At 40.4% G+C, this 20,020-nt stretch overlaps 1 protein-coding gene and 1 long non-coding RNA gene across 2 annotated transcripts in view; one reads left to right on the forward strand and one right to left on the reverse strand.

Moving 5' to 3' along the window:
• The window catches only part of REEP3 (receptor accessory protein 3), a 97,728-nt gene extending 85,502 nt beyond the window's left edge, over nt 1–12,226 (forward strand). The window contains exons 7-8 of the mRNA XM_077894682.1: nt 7,935–8,080; nt 8,757–12,226. Of these exons, the coding sequence (XP_077750808.1) occupies nt 7,935–8,080; nt 8,757–8,813 (203 nt within the window). The 3' untranslated portion in view covers nt 8,814–12,226. The remainder of the gene's footprint in view (nt 1–7,934; nt 8,081–8,756) is intronic.
• Nucleotides 12,227–19,316: 7,090 nt separating this feature from the next.
• LOC144311810 (uncharacterized) overlaps nt 19,317–20,020 on the reverse strand; it is a 46,855-nt gene continuing 46,151 nt past the window's right edge. The window contains exon 3 of the long non-coding RNA XR_013377323.1: nt 19,317–19,460. This is a non-coding gene — a long non-coding RNA (uncharacterized LOC144311810). The remainder of the gene's footprint in view (nt 19,461–20,020) is intronic.

Raw genomic sequence — 20,020 nt, forward strand, 5'->3', positions numbered from 1 at the left:
ATAGGATTACTACAATGGGAAATATGTTGAAATGAAATATTCTAATTCAAGAACTAACTTGTCAGTATTTCTAATATAAATTAGGAACATGGCATAGTTGATATGTACTAAAACTTTAATAAATTATGCTGATTTTAGAAATATACACATAAATAAAAAGACACAGGGATCCCTGGGTGGCGCAGCGGTTTGGCGCCTGCCTTTGGCCCAGGGCGCGATCCTGGAGACCCGGGATCGAATCCCACATCGGGCTCCCGGTGCATGGAGCCTGCTTCTCCCTCTGCCTGTGTCTCTGCCTCTCTCTCTCTCACTGTGTGCTTATCATAAATAAATAAAAATTAAAAAAAAAAAAACACAGCTCCTTAGTCATTTTATCACAGGTAAGAAAGTTTTAGTTCAAAGTTCAGCTGAAAATTACGATCTTCACGACATTTCTTATTAGTATATTTTGAAGTCCATAAGGTACAAGGCTATTTGTTTGCTTTTTTTTTAAGTAGTTTTCTTTTGAGGGGGTTAAAAATCATCCTTTATATTGAAAGCAATTTGGGAAATAAAATAACAGTCCTTCCTGTAGAGAAAAAACCGTGAACTTTCTTCTGAGTTCTCTCTAGAATGAATAACTTTACAAAGTGGATGGCTGTTACCTAAGAGATCATAAGAATTGGCCATGGATTAAGGTAGTAATATCTGTAAGAATGAGAACCATTGAACTTTGAACTATTATTCTGGAGACCCGGGATCAAGGCCCAATTGGGCTCCCTGAATGGAGCCTGCTTCTCCCTCTGCCTATGTCTCTGCCTCTCTCTCTGCATGTCTCTCATGAATAAATAAATAAAAATCTTTTTTAAAAAAGAGAAAGAATTTTAGGGCATGAAATTAAAATAATTTAAGATTAGAGAGATATGAAATAAGTAGTAGTATAAGAAAGGGACTTGTTCAGTTATGAAATTAAAATTTTAATATGCATTACTTTGCCCAAGTTCCAAATTTCCTACAGAATGGTATATATTCTGAGCTCTTTTTCCCTAAGGAAGAAATTTAACAAAAATATTATCTCTTGAAAATATTTTTTAAAAGTAGTGAGAGCCCAGGACAGGAATAGATGAAGAGAAGATAATAATAGTCTATATAAACACAAGTCCAGACATACATGGAAATTTATCAAATGAAGATGGTGGCCTTTCAGGTGGGTGGGAGAAAGGCAGATAAATAAGCAGTGTCAGAATAATTGCTAGACTTAGAATATGGGGTAGGGAATGAAGTTATACCTCTACCTTAAGCCTTTCATCAACATACTTAAAAGATTAAGACCTAAACTATAATATAGTGGGACATTCCTGAGTATATATTTATATCCTTAGGATATGCCAGACTTCTTAAGCATGACATCAAAATCAGAAGACATAAGGGAAAAACTTGAGAGATGTTTCTATATAAAAAAAATGTATAACATATAAGGGAAAAATATTCCACACCATTAAAAACAAACTAGAAGAAATATTCTCATCCGATATAGGCAAAGGGTTTGGTATAAAAAAAAAATGTATAACATATAAGGGAAAAATATTCCACACCATAAAAACAAACTAGAAAAAATATTCTCATCCGATATAGGCAAAGGGTTTGGATTTTAACCACACAAAGGATTCTTACAAGCCAATTATTGTTAATTCTACCAAAGAATACAGCTGATCAATTAATACATGAAAAAGATACTCAGCCTCACAGTCAAAGAAACAGTAAATTGAAATGATAGTAATAGTAATTTTTGCTCACCAGATTGGCAAAAAGATTTTTTTAATTAGCAGTATTCTGGTGGTAACTTTTCCAGTTACCTGTTTCTGTGTAACAGAGTACAAACAGTGGCCTTAAAAAAGTCACAGTTCAAAAAAAAAAAAAAAAAAGTCACAGTTCATTTATTTTGCCCATGAATCTGGGAGTGACCGCGCTCAGGAAAGTAGTTCTTGCTCAGGGCCTTAATGCAGCCACAGGGAAACAGCACCTAGGGATGGAGTCATATTGTCAAAGGCTTCTTCACTCATATGTCTGATGTGTTCACTGTAAAGAGTCACACAGCTGACGGTTCAAACAGTTGGGGCTTCTCTGGCCTTACCTGGTGGCTAAAAGCTCTTCGAGCCAGTGCTCCAAGAAAAGTGGCAGAAATCATGCAACATCCCTTCTGTCTTAAGGCAATTTGTTGAGACACATATCTACAAACATCCTTAAGATTTAAGGGAAGAGGAGGGGCACCTAGCTAGCTTAATTGGTGGAGCATGCAGCCTTTGGTCTCAGGATCATGAGTTCAGGCCCCATATGGGGTTAGAGATTACCTTTTAAAAAATGTAAGAAGGGGATCCCAGGTTTGGTGCCTGCCTTTGGCCCAGGGCATGATCCTGGAGTCCCGGGATCGAGTCCCATGTCGGGCTCCCGTCATGGAGCCTGCTTCTCACTCCTCCGGTGTCTCTGCCTCTCTCTCTCTCTTTCTCTCTCTCTCTCTCATAAATAAATAAATAAATCTTTAAAAAGAAAATAAAATAATGTAAAAAAATGTATTTAAGGGAAAAGGAGAAAAGTGTCAGAATTTGTGACTATGTTTTTAAATCACCACAGCAAGCTTGTTGGGAGACAAACATTCTCATATTCTATTTATGAGATTTCAGTGGAATAATTCTTTTTGATGACAATCTGGCAGTAATTATCAAAATTTATGCCTTTTAATTCAGTAAGAAACTTCCAGGTCTATGTCATAAAGAAATAATCAGACAAATATTCAAAGATATATGTACAAAAAAGTTCATCTCGTTGTTGATAGTTACAAAATACTGGAACAAACCAAATGCCTAAGAGAAATGGTTAACCAGGAGCATGGTGTATTAGCCATGAAAATTTATACTATCTACTTTCAAAATTCCTCAAGAAAAAATAGTAAGTTTTTCAGTGAGGTAATTGCATACACATTGCAAAATCTGTTTATTGGTTCATGTGATCAATACATTTACCTTAGATGCTCTGCTTGTTCACAAGCAACTCAAATATCTGGAAATTTGAATCTTATTTGAAAACTCATCATGGCCTGCTCTGAGTGGTTTGAGGTTAAGTAGTCAAGAGAAGTCCTGCTTTGATGAAGTTACGTATTTTTTAAAGATTTTATTTATTTGAGAGAGCCTGCACACAAGTGGGGGGAGGGGCAGAAGGAGAGGGAGAAACAGACTCACCTCTGAGCAGAGAACCCCACACAGGCTGCATCCCAGGACCCTGAGATCATGACCTGAGCCAGAGATAGACACTTAACTAACTGAGCCACCCAGGCACCCCTTGATGAAGTTATTAAATCTGCTTGTTGTCACTGTGGCAAAAAGAGCTCCCTCCAAATGCTTCATTGTTAGAAAATGGATGCCTTGAACATGATGTTCACCTCCTTTGAAAGAACACCACATTGTGATAAGTGGGAATATTTTTTCTGCAAAGACGTTGCTGCTCCCTTATGAGTTAAAAGTGGCCCAATATTCGTGCTCGCTTCGGCAGCACATATACTAAAAAAGTGGCCCAATATTCAGTTTCAATAGTAGTACATAAAGAAATAAAGCACACATTTTTTGTTGTTGTAGGTGCTTTTTATGTATTTATTTAATCCTTAAGATGACTCCATGGGTTAAGTATTTCATCCTTATTTTTAATTTTTATTTTTTTAAAGGTTTTATATATTTATTCATGAGAGAGAGAGAGGCAGAGACACATGCAGAGGGAGAAGCAAGCTCCATGCAGGGAGCCTGATGTGGGACTCAATCCCGGGACTCCAGGATCACGCCCTGGACCAAAGGCGGTGCTAAACCACTGAGCCACCCGGGCTGCCCTTCATCCTTGTTTTTTAGATAATAAAACAGACATAAGGAGATTAAAATACCTGTCAGGGGCTACATAGTCAATGACAGGAAGGAGGTATCCAAGGTTCTCTTTTTCATTTATAAAAAGTCTACACTTAGACGGTTGAGCTGGAACTACAAATTCAAATAATTTGAGAAGGTACCAGCCTTAGAGATGGCGTTGGTCAAAGATGGCAAATAGGTGTCCTGCGTACTCCCTGCTCCCTGCCCACAGCAGCAGACATCGCTTCAGGACTCTGGCACCTTCCCACACTGCTCACAGGTCCTCAACATGGTGCCCCAGACAGTCCAACTGGGTCAGAGTTGGGATTCACATTGAAATCTATTGGTCAAAAAAAATAAAAAAGAAAGAAAGAAAGAAAGAAAGAAAGAAAGAAAGAAAGAAAGAAAGAAAGAAAGAAAGAAAGAAAGAAAGAAAGAAAAGAAAGAAAGAAAGAAAGAAAGAAAGAAAGAAAGAAAGAAAGAAAGAAAGAAAGAAAGAAAGAAATCTATTGGTCATCTCTCATCCATCCCACCACCTTACCATATAAGAAAACACAGGCCTGGAGAGAGGCAAGACTAGCTCTGGGTCTCACCACTAAGAGGTGGTGAAGTACTCACATCACATCCCCCACCATAGGTCCAGGGCTCTTTCCAGGGCAGAATTTCTGTGATTCCACACTTGTATTAATATGCAGAAACTGCTTAAAGCAGTGGGTTGCTAAATACTGGATTAATATTGGCTATTATTATCATATGGTGGGAAAATTTAAAATATACCAACTCTAAGATGTAGGAGCTGTGTGAACACCAGGTCAGTTTGCAAAAGCATCTGCCAGTTTCTAAAATGTCCACAGAGGTCTGGGCTGTAGCTGGCCAAACAGTTACAGCATTAGGCCCCAAAGCCCCAGGGTCATACAGACTCCTCAGCCTTAGGTCCCCAGTCACTGCTCCTCAGGAATATACATGCAAGGGCTCTGTCCAGTGTACATCAGTGACGTAAAGCAAGCAGCCTTAGCCTCACTTTCGTATGGCATCAGTAGCCCCCAGAAGCTTCACTTTGCCCGGGCTCAGCAGACCCATAAGCCACTCTGCCTACTTGCTGAGTGCCTACTGTGGGATGGAACCCAGATATGGGCTTCTCTGATAGTCTCAGGTCTCCCTCCTCCTCCAAACTTCTAAATCCTCAGACAACTTCGATTAACACTTCCACCGCTCACAGCAGAATGTTCATACATATTCAATTCCAGGTTTTAAGTGGAATAGAAAATGCATATTTTAGTGAAGATATTTGACTTGACTCCTCTCTTTTTTGATGCACAGTTTGGTTTAGTAAATTGCTAAGTTAAACTTTTCAATTTCATCTTCTAATAGATCCCAAATTTGGCTACTGTCTCTGTCTTTGCTCCTTGGACTTCATCATTTCTGACCTGCCATACTGCAGTAACCTCCTTGCTTCCAGTCTTCATCCACTTCTGATTCATTCCCCGAAGTGTAAAAAGAATCTTTGAAAGACTCCAAGTGTAATCATGTCACCCTTCTGCCTAAAATGCTTCAGTGGCCCCACATCGCTCTCTGATGAATTCCAAACTCAGTAGCATGAGGTATATTAACTCCTCTGACTTGTTCTCCCACTCCATCATGTGCTAGTTATACAGAATCATGAGCCTTTTTAGATGGTAGCCATCTCCTCCTACGAGAAGTCCTCTCTCACAACCTATTTTCCCCCACCCCCAGGCTGAGTTAATTATCTCACAGTGGGCTCCCATAGTACCTCATCATCTTTGATTTATAGCATCTAGTACAGTATTGTAATGCCTGCTAAAGTCTGTTTCCCCCTGGTGGACCCAGAGTTTCTTTGGGTGAAAAATGAAAGTTGTGTCTTCTTCATCATTCTATCCCCATAATTTAGCACACTGCCAAACACATAGAATTTTTCGAGTATTAATGGAATAATGAATCAACCCATCATTTTCTCTGAAACCATAATTAGAAAGCTAATAAGATTTGTTACCTGAAATTGGAAAAAAAGAAAGAAGATGTGTACCTAATCCTCTTTTGAATGAAATTCCAATTCCTAATCATATGCATACAGTGAGAAGTGATTAAAATAGCAAAGGCCATGATTGTTGACCTGTAATCTTATGCTTCATATGTGACCTTAGAGAACTTTCTTGGTCACAGTTGCGTCCTTTCTAACTCTTTCCTTGATTCCCCATTCTGCGTTTTACTTTAGTTTTATTGGCATTAGGAATATTGTGTAGGCAACAGCGATGGAGAAAAATCTAGAAATGACCACCTAAAAACAACTTTTTTTCTGGTTTATTCTCCCCAATTATTAAAAACAATACAATTTTTAAATAAAATTGGGCAAATTTAAAAAGAAAAAACAAAACTTAAAATCACCTAAAAGCCCACTTTCAAGAGATCTAGTGGTTTCATTGTTGTTTTTCCTTTATTTCTATATGTACTTTTTTTTTTTTTAATGTACGTTTTTTTCCCACTTAATACTGTATGAGGAGCTTCCTCCCAGGACCAGTGACCCAACCCATCCTGGAGCCACCACACTGGCCTTCGTGCCTCCCCCAAGCTGCTGCTCCCCTAGCCCTAGCACCTGGCAAGTGCTTGCTTTTCTACCTAGGACACAGTTATTTGGACTGATGCAGGGAAACAAAGGATCCTGGCCCCAATTATGACTGAGTCTACTTCCAAATCCTTCTTAATTTTTACCCTAGAAGTCTGGCAGCATAAAATTGTATTTGCATGTTATACAATTAAAGGCTTGTATCTTATTAGGAGATTAAGAAGCTTATTAACAAATCTTCATGGTTCGTTTAGTGAGTCGCAAGTTATTCATGGCCTGGGAGAGCAGATTAGGAAACATGTATTTAGTATATTTTTCTTACCTGCAGATTTAGATATGTATGCTTCTTATCTTTATTAAAGGAGAATTTGAAACCTAATGGAGCCTTGTAACTTCACCCTTGTCTTTATACCTAACTGCTTATCTTTTTGGCTCTCCATTTTTGCTGGATTGGGGCCCCTGTCTTGCTCCACCCAAACAGTGGCTCAAAAGTACAGACCCTGCACCTAGCTTAAACATCACCTAGAAACTTGTTAGAAATGTAGATTCTTGCCGCCGCCGCCCCCCCCCCCCCCCCCCAGCCCAGCAGTCTTCGTAGCAGCAAGTTCTTCCGGTGACTCTTAATATGTGCTAATAAGTCTTTGCTGATTAGCTCTACTAAGCTTAAGAACCTCTGCCTTAGGAACAGGAGTCTTCAGGTCTCTGAATCCCAGCGTCAGAATGCTGTCAGACTCCCTGACAATAACCAGCCTGACTACCTGGATGTTTGCATATTGGCCAATGTTAAATCTTTTGTGGCTACACATAATAAGCAGCCTGTTAGCACACCTCCACACAGTCTCTTACTGACCTTCCTGATGCTGGCTATTTCCTTAACATCTGTCATCATAGCCTGTGGTGTTTCTAATACTGTAGCCTGTCTGGCTGGTTTTTATCCCAGCAGCTGCAACAGTGTTAGTTTAACATCCCCATCACCTGCCCATTGTGCCCAAAGTCCTAGCCCCTTTGGGTATTACTTGACTCCTTTAAATTCACCCTCCCATTCTCAATCTTGATGAAAGTTTTGACACAAGTGGTTGGAGGAAACCCTTCATTTCTAATTAAAGTCAAAGGCACAAATGACAAAACACAAAATTGCGTAGATTATTTAGAGTGCATGAAGAGATCTGGCTCAGTATACACCTGCTTATATTCTTTTGAGTTTCGAATAAGGTTTTATTTACCTTCTCAAGAGTCAATTACTTTAAATTATTCTGAAAAACGTGTAGTAAAAAGTAGGAATGGTTGGGAGAAACTTCCTGGAAGACATGAATTATGAGCTTCATGCAGAATAGTACGCAGGGCTGAGATTAATGATAAAAGGCAGAGAGCACGTTCCAGATGAGAAAAGGAGAGAGAGTCAGGGGCAAATGCAAACCATGCAGAGAAGTGCATCAGACGGAGTGCTGTCCTTTCACCAAAATATCCTGGTTTGACTACTCGTTTAGGTTATGGAATTCCACTGAAAGACAGAGATGAGAAAACAGATGAAGAAGCGGAGGGGCCGTATTCAGATGATGAGATGTTAACCCACCGAGGGCTTCGAAGATCGCAAAGCATGAAATCTGTGAAAACCGTGAAAGGCCGCAAAGAGGTCAGTCAGGTGCAGAGTTGTTTTCCTAATAGATTCCTATTGTAGGGTTTCCTTGCTGCATTACCACTCAGGATGCTAATGATCCATAGGTGAAGAACAGAGGGGTAGATCGGCAGTTACATTTTAAATTCTTTATTCAGATTGGATACCTTAGGAGGGCTGGAAATTTACAAAGTGGCAAATCCCTAGTCATCCTCTGTAGGTCGAAAATGGTGTTCTCATAGAGCAAGTCATAGGGTTGTCACGAGCACCCAGTGCTGGCCCTACAACAGATGAGCAGAGGGCAACTAACAAAAATAACTACATGATATGGCTTTGAGCCAACCCTGTGTGAGGATTAAACAGAAGTTTATCCACAATAATATATTGTCTTTGTGTCCAGAAAGCAGTGGAGGATTTCAGTGTATGGCCTCAGGTCATTGTGAACAATTGATGGACCAGGCAAAGCACAATTAGCAACAGTTAATGTTTTTATTTGTTATTAGTGATAATAGTCTGAGCATATTTCGAACTAGTACCAACTCCACTTTTGAATACTTAAGCATACTTCTAGGATAATTGGTTCTTTATATGAGAAAAGTTAAAAAAATTATCACCGTGACTAGGAACTATTCATTTCCATCTAAGTTCAAAAGTAATCATCGAATTTGTAATAATGACACATTTCTCTCTTCAGGTGCGATACGGGTCACTAAAATATAAAGTGAAGAAGAGACCACAAGTGTATTTTTAGCCATCTGCACTTCAAGAATCCCAAGACAAATTATGCTAATCCATCGACATTTTTGCTAACATTATTCATTCAGGATTTACGTATTAAAATAATACTTTCCATTGTGGCAGTGATAGGGTTTATTTTCATCTAAATTTAAATAGCTTTTATTTCATTCACCAGTACTTCCATGTCCTGACTACTAAAGGTAGTTATGCAAAGTTTATTTATACATATAATATTTCAGAAATAATAGAAAATTGTGTTACCTGTTTTCAAATTCCTCAACAACACTGAGTGCCTGGGATTGCGATGAAACACAGACCCACAGTATACTTGAAAAGAGTCTTTTTACGGTTTAAGATACATCAGCCTTTGTGCTCTTGTATTGTGTTTACCTCCATGTATATTCTATCACATGAGGATAGAAATTAATAAGCCTCTGATCCAGCAGTGATAGGACAAGGGCATAATGTAAGATACAGCGTGTTTTATATATTCTTTAAATTTTTACTTTTTTAATACTTCCTGGTTTTGCCACCATCAACTGAAAGTTTTCAAAACAAATATTTGAAAGCCAGGTATCCACATAGCACTTTTATTCCTGACTAGTTTTGCACACTTGAAAATTGTTTACTTATTTACGACTGTACATTTATTTTAAGTTTTATTGACACTGTTTTTATTGTTTTTTGTCGTATCCCAACATGTCACATTTATGCCTTGAATTTCATCATCTCTTTTCCTGTGGGTTTCATTCATTAAATTCGTTAGATTCTAATTATATGAAAATATAGCTAATTGTTCAAATTTAACTATTTTAATTAATTAATTATCTTCTCTTAAGTAAGAAGGTATTCTAAACATCAACCAATTTTCCACATTTAAGCCCTATATTGTGGTTGAATTTAGCATGTTCTTGTTAACACTGGTTACATTTTCAGCTTTTAAAAAGAGTTGCTTTTGTGAAACAGAGTCATGAAGTTATCCAACAGTCGGTCCATTCATAAGCTTGGCACTGATGTGTGCTGCTGATTTATGAATCTATATTGGCTAGAATCACTTAAATCTCTCATCTTCTGGCTAAGATGGTTTCCTGAAGAGAGGTGCCAATGCAAAATACAGATGTTAATCTTACGTACTAGAAGTGGTTAGAATAGATATTAGAAAAATAGTTTTTAATACGAGAAATTTTGAATTATGGAACGTGGAAGCTTTTTAGGTGGCACTGATAACTATGCATTATGAAGTCTGTATTTCTGGTGGTGGTTTTAGTGATCAGTAGTCCAAGTTGTACAGTTATAACCATTCAGATAATTTACTTATGTTTGTCCGGAGGAAAAACACAGTGGGCGAGATTTGTGAAATCTTTGACCTTTCTATCTTTTTAAGAAGTGAAACCAGCTGGCAGTGTATATTCAGGACCCCCTCAGAGTGTTGGCAGAGAACAGAATATTTACTTAGGAGTACTTAGTTTAATTCAAACATTTCTCTTGGTACAAGTCTTAAAACATTTTCTAGACTATCTCACATTCTTGATACATCAAGAAAAAATTCACTCAACTTCTTTCCTCCAAGAGTTTAATTTTCTGAATAGCTTAGGTGAAGATATTTTTACTACCTTGACTAATTTGTAGCCTAAGTTTCTAGAAAAGCTCCTAGTGTTCAAAATTCCTAGGAACTCTTATGATAAACTCTTGGAAGAGAGTTTTATTTATATTGCCTAGTACCAGACTTGCTAATACAAGTGCTACACTATGTTTGTCTTTCCTGCCCGAAAGCAGTGTCATCAGTTGCCTGACAAGGTCATGTAAGTGACTCTGTATAAAAATATTACCTGTGCAGGCTTCTCTCTGTTCCATTTTATCTTTTCCAAGGCCGATCTGTTAAATCTAATCCTTAATTGTAGTAAACTCATAAATACTATTCTAAATTGGAGGCATTATTTATCCCTCTGAACTTCTGCAAACAAAATGTTGAATCAAAGACAACACAGGTCACAAAGGGGTGATGTATGTCCTTTTTAATTGTATCTCTCCATGCAGTGCCTCCTCTGATCTGTTTCTACTGTTATATCCTTATAAGCAGTGGGTGTCATTTTGCTCTTCTATCATTTCCTTTCTCTCCTTTTTTTATATTTCTGAGATCTTGCTGTTTTTCTCTTGTGTGTGTTTTAGCATGCTCTTTCCTTTGAACTTTGTATGATACACTTATAAATCTTTGTCTCTCTTAAGGTGGAGCAGGTCATTTGTTGTTTCTCTACTTTTGAGTTCAGTGCTTTTAAAGGAGGTAAATTTATCTCTTGACCACAGTGCCTTGCTTTCCCACCACCACCATTTGGTGAATGGGCATCAGATGCTGCACAACTTCACTTAAGGCACCATAATGGTAGCTGTTAACATTTATGCAGAGATTGTAGCCGGCATTTTGTTTTATTATATATTCATTCATTCAATTTGTGCATTAATATTAACCATTTCCCAAGTTTGTTTGGAAGTGACAGTTGATCTGTTCTTTAGTTTACCATGTTTTTCCTGGGATAAAAAACGAGCCAGAAGTAAGTCTTCTTGCTAAGTGATTTAGTATGTAAACCCATGTAGGTCCTGCACAAGATCCCCTCCACACAAGTCACTATTGTGTATGTGGATTTGGCTAGAAAATGGTAACTGCCAGCATTACTGATCATCAATACTTGACTACACAGATTGATGGAACAAAATTATTAAAGTGTTTTCAGGGAACTGAATCCATATGTCACCACCAAAGATTTCTACAGTGTTATAAAATATGTAAATATTCCAAATTTCTGTAAAACACTGGTTAGATAAATACGTCTTCTTTCGTTTCCTTTTTTGAAATAACGTAGTTTGAGCTTCTGTAATACTTGAATTTTTGTGTTGTTAAAAATAATCCAGTGCTATCTTCTATTAAATATCAGTAATTTGTATGTTTAGTTGGAATGGACTAAATTTTTGTTTTGATTTTCTTTTATCAGGAAAATTAAGGAGTTAATATGTATCGGCAAGCAATTTCCTACTTGTTCTCCTGTATAGGCTGATTCATTTGCAAAGCAATTAGGTAATTTTGAGATCATTGTTACTGTGGTATGCAATGTATATTTCTTAGTAAACATCATTTAAGAGTAAAACTTTCTGAAAGAAAAATACAGCTTTTTCCTCTAAATGGTTAAGATTTAATCTTCTAATAGTATCCTACAGATTTATTGTATATTAACCTTTTAAAAATTGACCATGAATTAACATTTTTCTCCTCTAACACCTCTTAAATCTCTGTAGTTTCATAGTTAAGAGAAAGCAGTTTTGTAATTTTTTAATCTCTTTGTAAAGGCTTTTTTAGGCCTAGTGTGGGGCTAACTTTACAAATGTGTTTTTTGAAAACATTAATACAAAATAAACTCATTTTATTAGCGACAACTTGTATTTCTTTGTGTGTGTCAGAATACCTATGTTGGGTTCCATAAATGTATATCACTTATCATGGAGTATGTATATAATATAGGTGTATATATTATATAATAAATAGCATATGCATACACTTAAGATTCCAAATCACAGAACAAATTATAAAAAAATCATATACATTCTGGAATGGTCATAGGATTACAAAAAGAAACACTGGAATGTTAAATTTGGATTTTGGAATGGCAAGGTATAAAAAAACAATTAGTACAGAAACCCTAGCCATCAATTTTGTATTGGTTAGCTGTCTCAGGCATAAAATATAACACAAGATTCAGTTTTATGTATCCTGGAAATGTTCTAGGGTTCCATCTGTTTTAAAGTAAGACGTCTGTCTGCCTCACATTTAAGCTTTAAAGAGAAATCCTATGTTTAAAAAAAGTTTTTTTTGTGTTACTTCATTATGCTATATAATGTGTTAAAGTATTTCCAAATGGAGTTGTGTTTTCATCTTTATTAGGAGGTATATCCTTGTGATGATCCAAAGAAGTTAGACATTTAAATAAAAATTCAAAAAAAAACTCAATGAATATATGAATTACAGCATTTTTCCCAATGTTTTATTCTCCCTTTAAGTGGTTCACTGTCTTGAGAAAGAGATTCATGAACAAAAATCAGGTCAGAGACCGATCCATTTGTTCCCTGGTAGACAGTCCCTCCCTTTTACCTACCCATCAATATTCTGGCCTTGAAACACTCTCCTTAGGGTCTGGTTTTGGTAGTGTTTTTTAAATTGCTTTTTATAAGATAATGCTTTGAACTGAAATGTTGAAGCACAAAAATGGTAATTGTCTATACATGTAGGATACTAAAAAGACTGTTCAGCAAAAACAGGAAATTCTCCAAGTATATCCTTAGTTTATTTGGCAATCCCAGATTAAAGGCAAAGAGAAGGGGGTAGGGGGAGAAGGAGAGTATGGGATTTTGGCATTACGTGCAAATCAGAGTATCATCAATTTTTTCATTTAGAAATACTCCTTAAGGGCAGCCCCGGTGGCGCAGCGGTTTAGCGCCGCCTGCAGCCCAGGGCATGATCCTGGAGACCCAGGATGGAGTCCCACATGAGGCCCCCTGCATGGAGCCTGCTTCTCCCTCTGCCTGTGTCTCTGCCTCTCTCTCTCTCTAGCTGTGTCTCTATGAATAAATAAATAAATAAATAAATAAATAAATAAATAAATAAATAATCTTAAAAAAAAAAAAAAAAAGAAATACTCCTTGAGTGCCTGCTGTATAGAGCAGTACTATCATGTTTCTGTACAATGCCTGTATCCACGTGGGATAGGATAGCAGTTTAAGGGAAATAATTCTTGCTTTAAAAAAAAAAAAAACAAATGTTTAAATTATTTGAGGATCACTTATGCTGTAATTTCTTCCAGATTATTGAGTAATTTATTTGGTTTCTCTCAGAGCAGGTTTTTGTTTGCTTATTTGTTTTGTTTTTAATCCTTGGTTCCCTTCTTTTCCTTACTTCTTACATCCAAAACATTAGTAAGCCCTTTTGACTCTGTCCAGAATATACAGGCTGGCCATGGAGAGATTGCCAGTTTGGTTTCAGACCACTGCAATAAAGCAAATATCTCAATAAAGCAAGGCAAATGAATGTTTTGGACATTATATTTACATTATACTGTAGTCCATTAAATGTGCAACAGCAGTATGTCTAAAAAACACTGTATATACTTTAATTTAAAAATACTGCTTAAGGGGATCCTTGGGTAGCTCAGTGGTTTAGCACCTGCCTTTGGCCCAGGGCATGATTCTGAAGTCCCGGGATCAAGTACCACATCAGGCTCCCTCTTCCTGTGTCTCTGCCTCTCTCTCCCTCTCTGTGTCTCTCATGAATAAATAAATAAAATCTTTAAAAATAAATAAAAAAATTAAAAAATACTGCTTAAAAAAGGCTAGTCATTAGTCACTGATCACAGATCTCCATAACAAATAAATTGTAGTGAAAGAGTTTGAAGTTTTGCAAGAATTACCAAAATGTGACACAAAAACACAAAGTGAGCAAATATTGTTGGAAAAATGGTGCTGACAGATTTACTCAATGCAAGGTTACCACAACCTTTAATTAATTTGAAAAAAAAAAAAATATATATATATATATAATCTACAAAGCTCAATAAAGAGAAGCACAGTAAAATGAGGTATCCCTGAATCCTGAATTTGACTATTAAACTGCCCTCCCCTCCAAATTTCCTAGTTTAAGCTATCATTATCTCTCACCTGGAATACTCAGAGCATAATTTTTATTGAAGGCAGAATTTCTTGAGACCTTACTATATTTTTTTATAGCCTTAAAATATTTCAAGGTGACTCAACCTTGAGTCCCAAAGAACTGTCACAGCTTCTTATCTTTCACCTGGTATCTTCAGGAAATATAGAAAGAGAAGGTTGTGAACAGAGCAGGGAGGGGAAGAACAGGGCCCAGATAGTCTTGCACACCACCCTTGGAAGAGAATTTTTTCTCTTCCCAGCATTGTTTAATGCTAAATTTGGAAAAAGTGAGTGAGAATGGTTGATGAAGCCAGGCAGAGAATTATAATGTGTTTTGACCTGATGCTATCTCAACGTATTGAGAAAGAATTTGGGATAATAGGTGGAGATTTTCCCCTTTAGAATTTTATGCCTAGTTTAAGTTACTCTAAATTTGAGTGTTAACAACGGACCATGGTAGTGGCAAGAATCAACACTAGGCATCTGTATTAGAGTTCTCAAGGGAAATGGAACCCATAGATATATGTGTGTGCACATGTATAGAAAGAAAGAGAGGGAGGGGGTGCCTGGGTGGCTCAGTCAGTTAGGTATCTGCCTTTGACTTGGGTTGTGATCCCAGGGTCCTGGGATCGAGCCCCACATCAGGCTCCCTGCTCAGCAAAAAGCCTGCTTCTCCCTCTCCCTCTGCCTTTGCCCCCAACTCCTGCTTTCTCTCTCCTTCTAGTGTTCTCTCTGTGTCTCAAATAAATAAAGTCTTTAATAAAGAACGAAAGGGAGGGAGGAAAAGAGATTGACTTACTTTAGAGAATTGGCTGATACAATTGTGGAGGTTGTCAAGTCCCAAATCTGCAAGCCAGGATGGCTTACTGGAGCTCAGGGGAAGAGTTGATGTTGCTGTTCCAAAATATACTGTAGGTAAATTCCCTCTCAAGTCCTTCAACTGCTGTGGTTAAGGGCCACCCACATTATGAAGGGTGATACGCTATTCAAAGTCTGACTGTTAATCTCATCTAAGAAATACCTTCACAGCAACATCTAGAACAACTACTGACCAAATGTCTGAATGCTGTGCCCTACTTAGTTGACACATAAAATTAACTGCCACAGTATTCTTAAGTTCTAAAAGAAAATATTTACCTTGAAATATAAAATTAAATGTAAAAATTACAAGTCTTGGGTTTGATGAGTTTATCTGACAAAGAAAGGGAATGTTGCAGGCCAGGGTTTATTTGGAAGAGGAACTCTTAGTCTACATGGCTTATAATGCCTCTTGAATTCAGTCATGATAACATTTGTACATTGGTTTGTTTTCATACCTTAGGAAGAGGTATCACCCTGGTTTGCAGATAGGGAACCCAGGACTCTATGTTTTTTAAGATTTTATTTATTTTAGAGAGAGGAAGAGAGAAAGCACACGCCAGTGGGGGGTAGGCAAAGGGAGAGAATCTCAAGCAGACTCTCCACTGAGTGGGGAGCCTGAGGCAGGGCTCAATCTCAGGACCCTGACTGAGATCATGACCTGAGCTGAACTCAAGAGTTGGATGCTCAACCAACTGAGCCACCCAGAGGCCCCCAAGACTCAATATTGACCAGCCGAGGGCCCAACCACAATATTTGTGACTTCAGACTCTTGTTAATTCCATTATGCTCAGTTATCTTGGCAATCACAAAATATTTAAACGGCTCACTTAGAAATTACTCTTAGCATATATGTATTACACAAAAATTTCAGATTATTTCTGAGAAGACTAAATGGAATGAAGTTTTTGAGTCCTTGATGTTAATAAGAGCTTTTACTCAGAGTAGCTTCAGTAAGAAGAGAAAAAGGATGCTTTTCAAATGGAGAGGAAAAATTAAGACATATAATTCACTATCAATTATTGGCTAAGACAAACAGGAAGAGATTTGAAGAGAGGATGTAGCTTAAACGGGAAGAGTATCCTCTCAGGAAGTGTTTTCCTTCCTTCCTCTCTTTTCCCACCAGCACTTGCTCTGTGGCTTCCTCCCTTCACACCACACCTTATAAAACCTTTTATGTGCTCTGTTCACAAGAATTTTCATGCATTGTTCCATATTGGGTTTTAACTAATAAAACACACCAAAAAGGCCAAATGCCTTTTTAAATAGGAGATGAACTTTATTCAATCTTTTTAAGTTGAAAGCAAGTACAGAGAGTATATATAGCAGAGGACAGTTTCCATATGTTCTATGAAAGTGGGACTGTATTATTTATAGTTCACAACATGTTGTATAAAATGAAAGCTTGCAGGGGGCTCCCAGGGAGGTAAATGAGACAAAGGTGGGAAGACTTGGGATATTCTATTTTGCTATATTTTGAGAAGATGTCTATAAGAAAGCAAAAAATAATTTTTAAAATATTTTACATTAACCAATATACAAGAGAGGTTGTGGTATTTACCTGACAATAACTTACATTCTAAAATAAGACACTGGAGCATGGGGGGGGGGGGGGGTGAGCTCCTTAATATTGTAATCTCAATGGGAGAGGGTTCAGAAAAGCAAGGATAAGTAATTGTCATTAAAAGGATGTATCTTCCCAAGTGCAAAGCACAGTTATAGGAGATCTGGTTGATATTTGACCCGACAGTCTCAGAGCCCATTAGACTGCAGCAAGTAATAATTGCTTCCTCATTTAGATTAGACAATGAGCACTCTCGCAAGCTGCTCTCCTCTAAATAGATTGTAGAGAGTAATTGAAACAAGTTATACTGGGAAGTGGAGTGACCGATTCCTCAAAGTGTGAGAGCAGAGCTATGGTAACCTCTTAAGCCTGGCCTTCATCCTGTTCCTATTTAGGGAACCCGCAGGGCAGCCAGCGTGGAGTGCCGTCTGCAGTCCGCCAGCTTTATTGTTTAGACTTGAAGGGAAGGTCATATGCCCTCTTTGACAGGGAGGTTTATGGGCTCTCTCTAATTAGCAGCACCCTCCACCAGACAGACTGTTGGCCACCTTCCAAGAACGGGGATTTGGTAGCGGCCACTGATGAAGGAGAAAACAAGGTTATTTACCCTGTGACTGTAATTCTTGGCACAAATTCTCGCTTTACACTCAGACACATTTTCCTTTTGTTCCAACTTGCCTTTGGAATTCTGAGTGGGGCGTTAAGGGAGAGAAATGCGGCTATATATTTAGTAGTGTAAACAACCCATCTGTTGGCCTCAGATACTTTTTACTATTCCAGGGCCTCACCGTTCAACAACATAAATCGAAAGAGAAAGAGAAATAAAAGGCAACATATTCAGAGCGTTGCTTGCAAATGTAAATACTTGAGCACATGGCCACACACAACCTCAGAAAAGGAAGTTTGATTTGCAACATTAAAATAACGACAATTGTGCGTTAGGGCGCTCAGACACCAGCGGTAAAACGTGATTGGGTTTAGCTATGACTGGAGTGTTAAAAGAGCACCGGGAATATATCTGGCTTGTCCTGCTCTGTCGGTTCCATAAAAGGGTGGGTTAAGCTGATAGAAATGCTTTTTGGTTGATTTAAACCAGATGCTCTGACTATTTTTGTCCAGTTAGCAGATGCAGCAGCGCTGCAAAAGGCAATACTGCCCCCCTCGGCCGGCCGCCAACGGCGGGAGCCTCGGCTCCACCAGCTACCTCGGCCAGAAAAACCTCTCAAGTCCCCATTATTATTCCAGGCACATTCCAAGGGGTTTGAGTCACGGGGTTCACTTGGCTCTTCTCCCGTCCTGAACTGCCTGTACCAGGTGGAAGACGACCTCCGCCTTCAAAAACGCAATCCATACCCGGTCAAAGCGCGCTTTAGGGCAAGCCCCAGGGGCGACCCTATTGCAACTTCTCTCCCACACCTGCGGTTTGGCTCGCTGGCTGCGCACCCGGAGTCCCGCGGCCAGAGCTAGGCCTGCTTGGTCGAAACACGGGGGTTTTCGGGGGGGAAACCTAAGGCCGCTCTGCTTTCCCGGCGGATCTGAGCAGCTCCGAGGGCTGCGGGGCAGCGGGGACGCGCTGGAAACTCGCGGGTTGGCGGCGCGTCGGGGAAGCGGGGCCGAGGTCCGCTCGGAGGGAGAGCTCCCGGCCCGGCCACGCGTCGCGCAGACTCGCCGGCCGCGGGACCCGGGGCGCGGGCGCGCACATCTGGCCGCCCGGCAGCCGCACCTGGAACGCTAACCCCCAGCCCCAGATGTGCGAGCGGCTCGAAGGGCGGGGCCTCCGCGGCCGGGCTCCTCCCCGCGGCCCACACGGCAGGGGCCAGGCCCGGGAGACGCCCCCCGCCGCCCCCCGGGGCGCGGGAAGGGCCGGCCGGTTGGGGGAAGGAGGCCGAGGGGGGCGGGTGCTGCGGCCGCGGCGGGGGCAGTGGGAGCCCCAGTGGGGGGTCAGGGGAGGGCGTGGGGATGGTGGATGGAGGTAGAGGCGCGCGGGATGGGGTCGGGGGCTGTTGGGCGCTGGGGGTGCTGGGCTCCCGCGTCGGCCCCACTGCTGGGATCTTACGACCTGAGACCCCGGGGGGGGGGAGGGGCAGATAGGCTGGCTTCCCGGGGGCGGGGCGGGGCGGGGGGGGCACGCGGCTCGGGCGGGCCCTGAGGCCGGGGTTCCCCCCTCCTTGGCCCAGTGCCGTAGCCCCGAGACGCAGGCTCTCCCCGCCGCGCGGCCTGCACCGCGTCTGCCCGCCCCTCCCCCCACCGCGGCCCTAACCCGGGGAAGGAGCCGCACAAGCCCCGGGACCTGTCACGACCCGTGAGCTCGGCCCTCGAATGTGCGCGCTCGGGCCAAGCCGTCTAGCCAAGCCGCAGTGTTGCCAGGCGGCGGGGCTGTTCGGAAGATGCTCCCATCTGGACAAATCGCTTCCAATCGATTTATTTAACCAAGGTGAGGGCCGACCGTGTCCCTACTTCAAAGCTTTCCTTCATCCAAGTTGTCCTTAGACTTTTTCAACTCAGGGTGTCACAACGCCTCCGGTCATTGTGCAAATGTTTTGTGACAATCTAGAAAAAACAGGGAAAAGATGCCCTAAAATGAAAATCACAACCGACAGGAAAACGTTGAAAGATGTTGGTCCTGGTTCCTGTGACAGCCCCAGTCGTCACCTACTCTCCACCGAAACAAAGTGAGTAACTCTGTTCACCGCCTCCAGTGTATGCACGGCTCCCTCGGTGGGGCAAAGCGCGTGGGTGAGCTCTGATGCCACCTTTGGTCACCAGCTGAAACTGGACAAGCTTCATTGTCTGCCCGGCTTCATTGAGACCCATCAAAAGAATACAGGCGTTTAAGTGCTCAGGGTACAGTGTCCAAATAACAGCTCTTCCCCTGCTTACCTCCGTGAACAGTGGCACCTTCCTCCCCCCCTCAATGCCTGCTGCCTCGGTCTCACCATTCTACAGTGTGACTGTGCCTGTAGCGCACGGATGGTGTCAGGATAGAGGACTAATGAGGGTGCAAATCAAATGCTCTGACACAAAGCCCAACGCTTAGGGAGAACTCAGTATTCTTATTACCCCTGCCCATGAGAGCAGCCTCCGTGTATCACCAAAATAAAAGTTGTGGG

This window comes from Canis aureus, chromosome 4 (assembly GCF_053574225.1).
Source record: "Canis aureus isolate CA01 chromosome 4, VMU_Caureus_v.1.0, whole genome shotgun sequence".
Classification (NCBI taxonomy): Eukaryota; Metazoa; Chordata; class Mammalia; order Carnivora; family Canidae; genus Canis; species Canis aureus.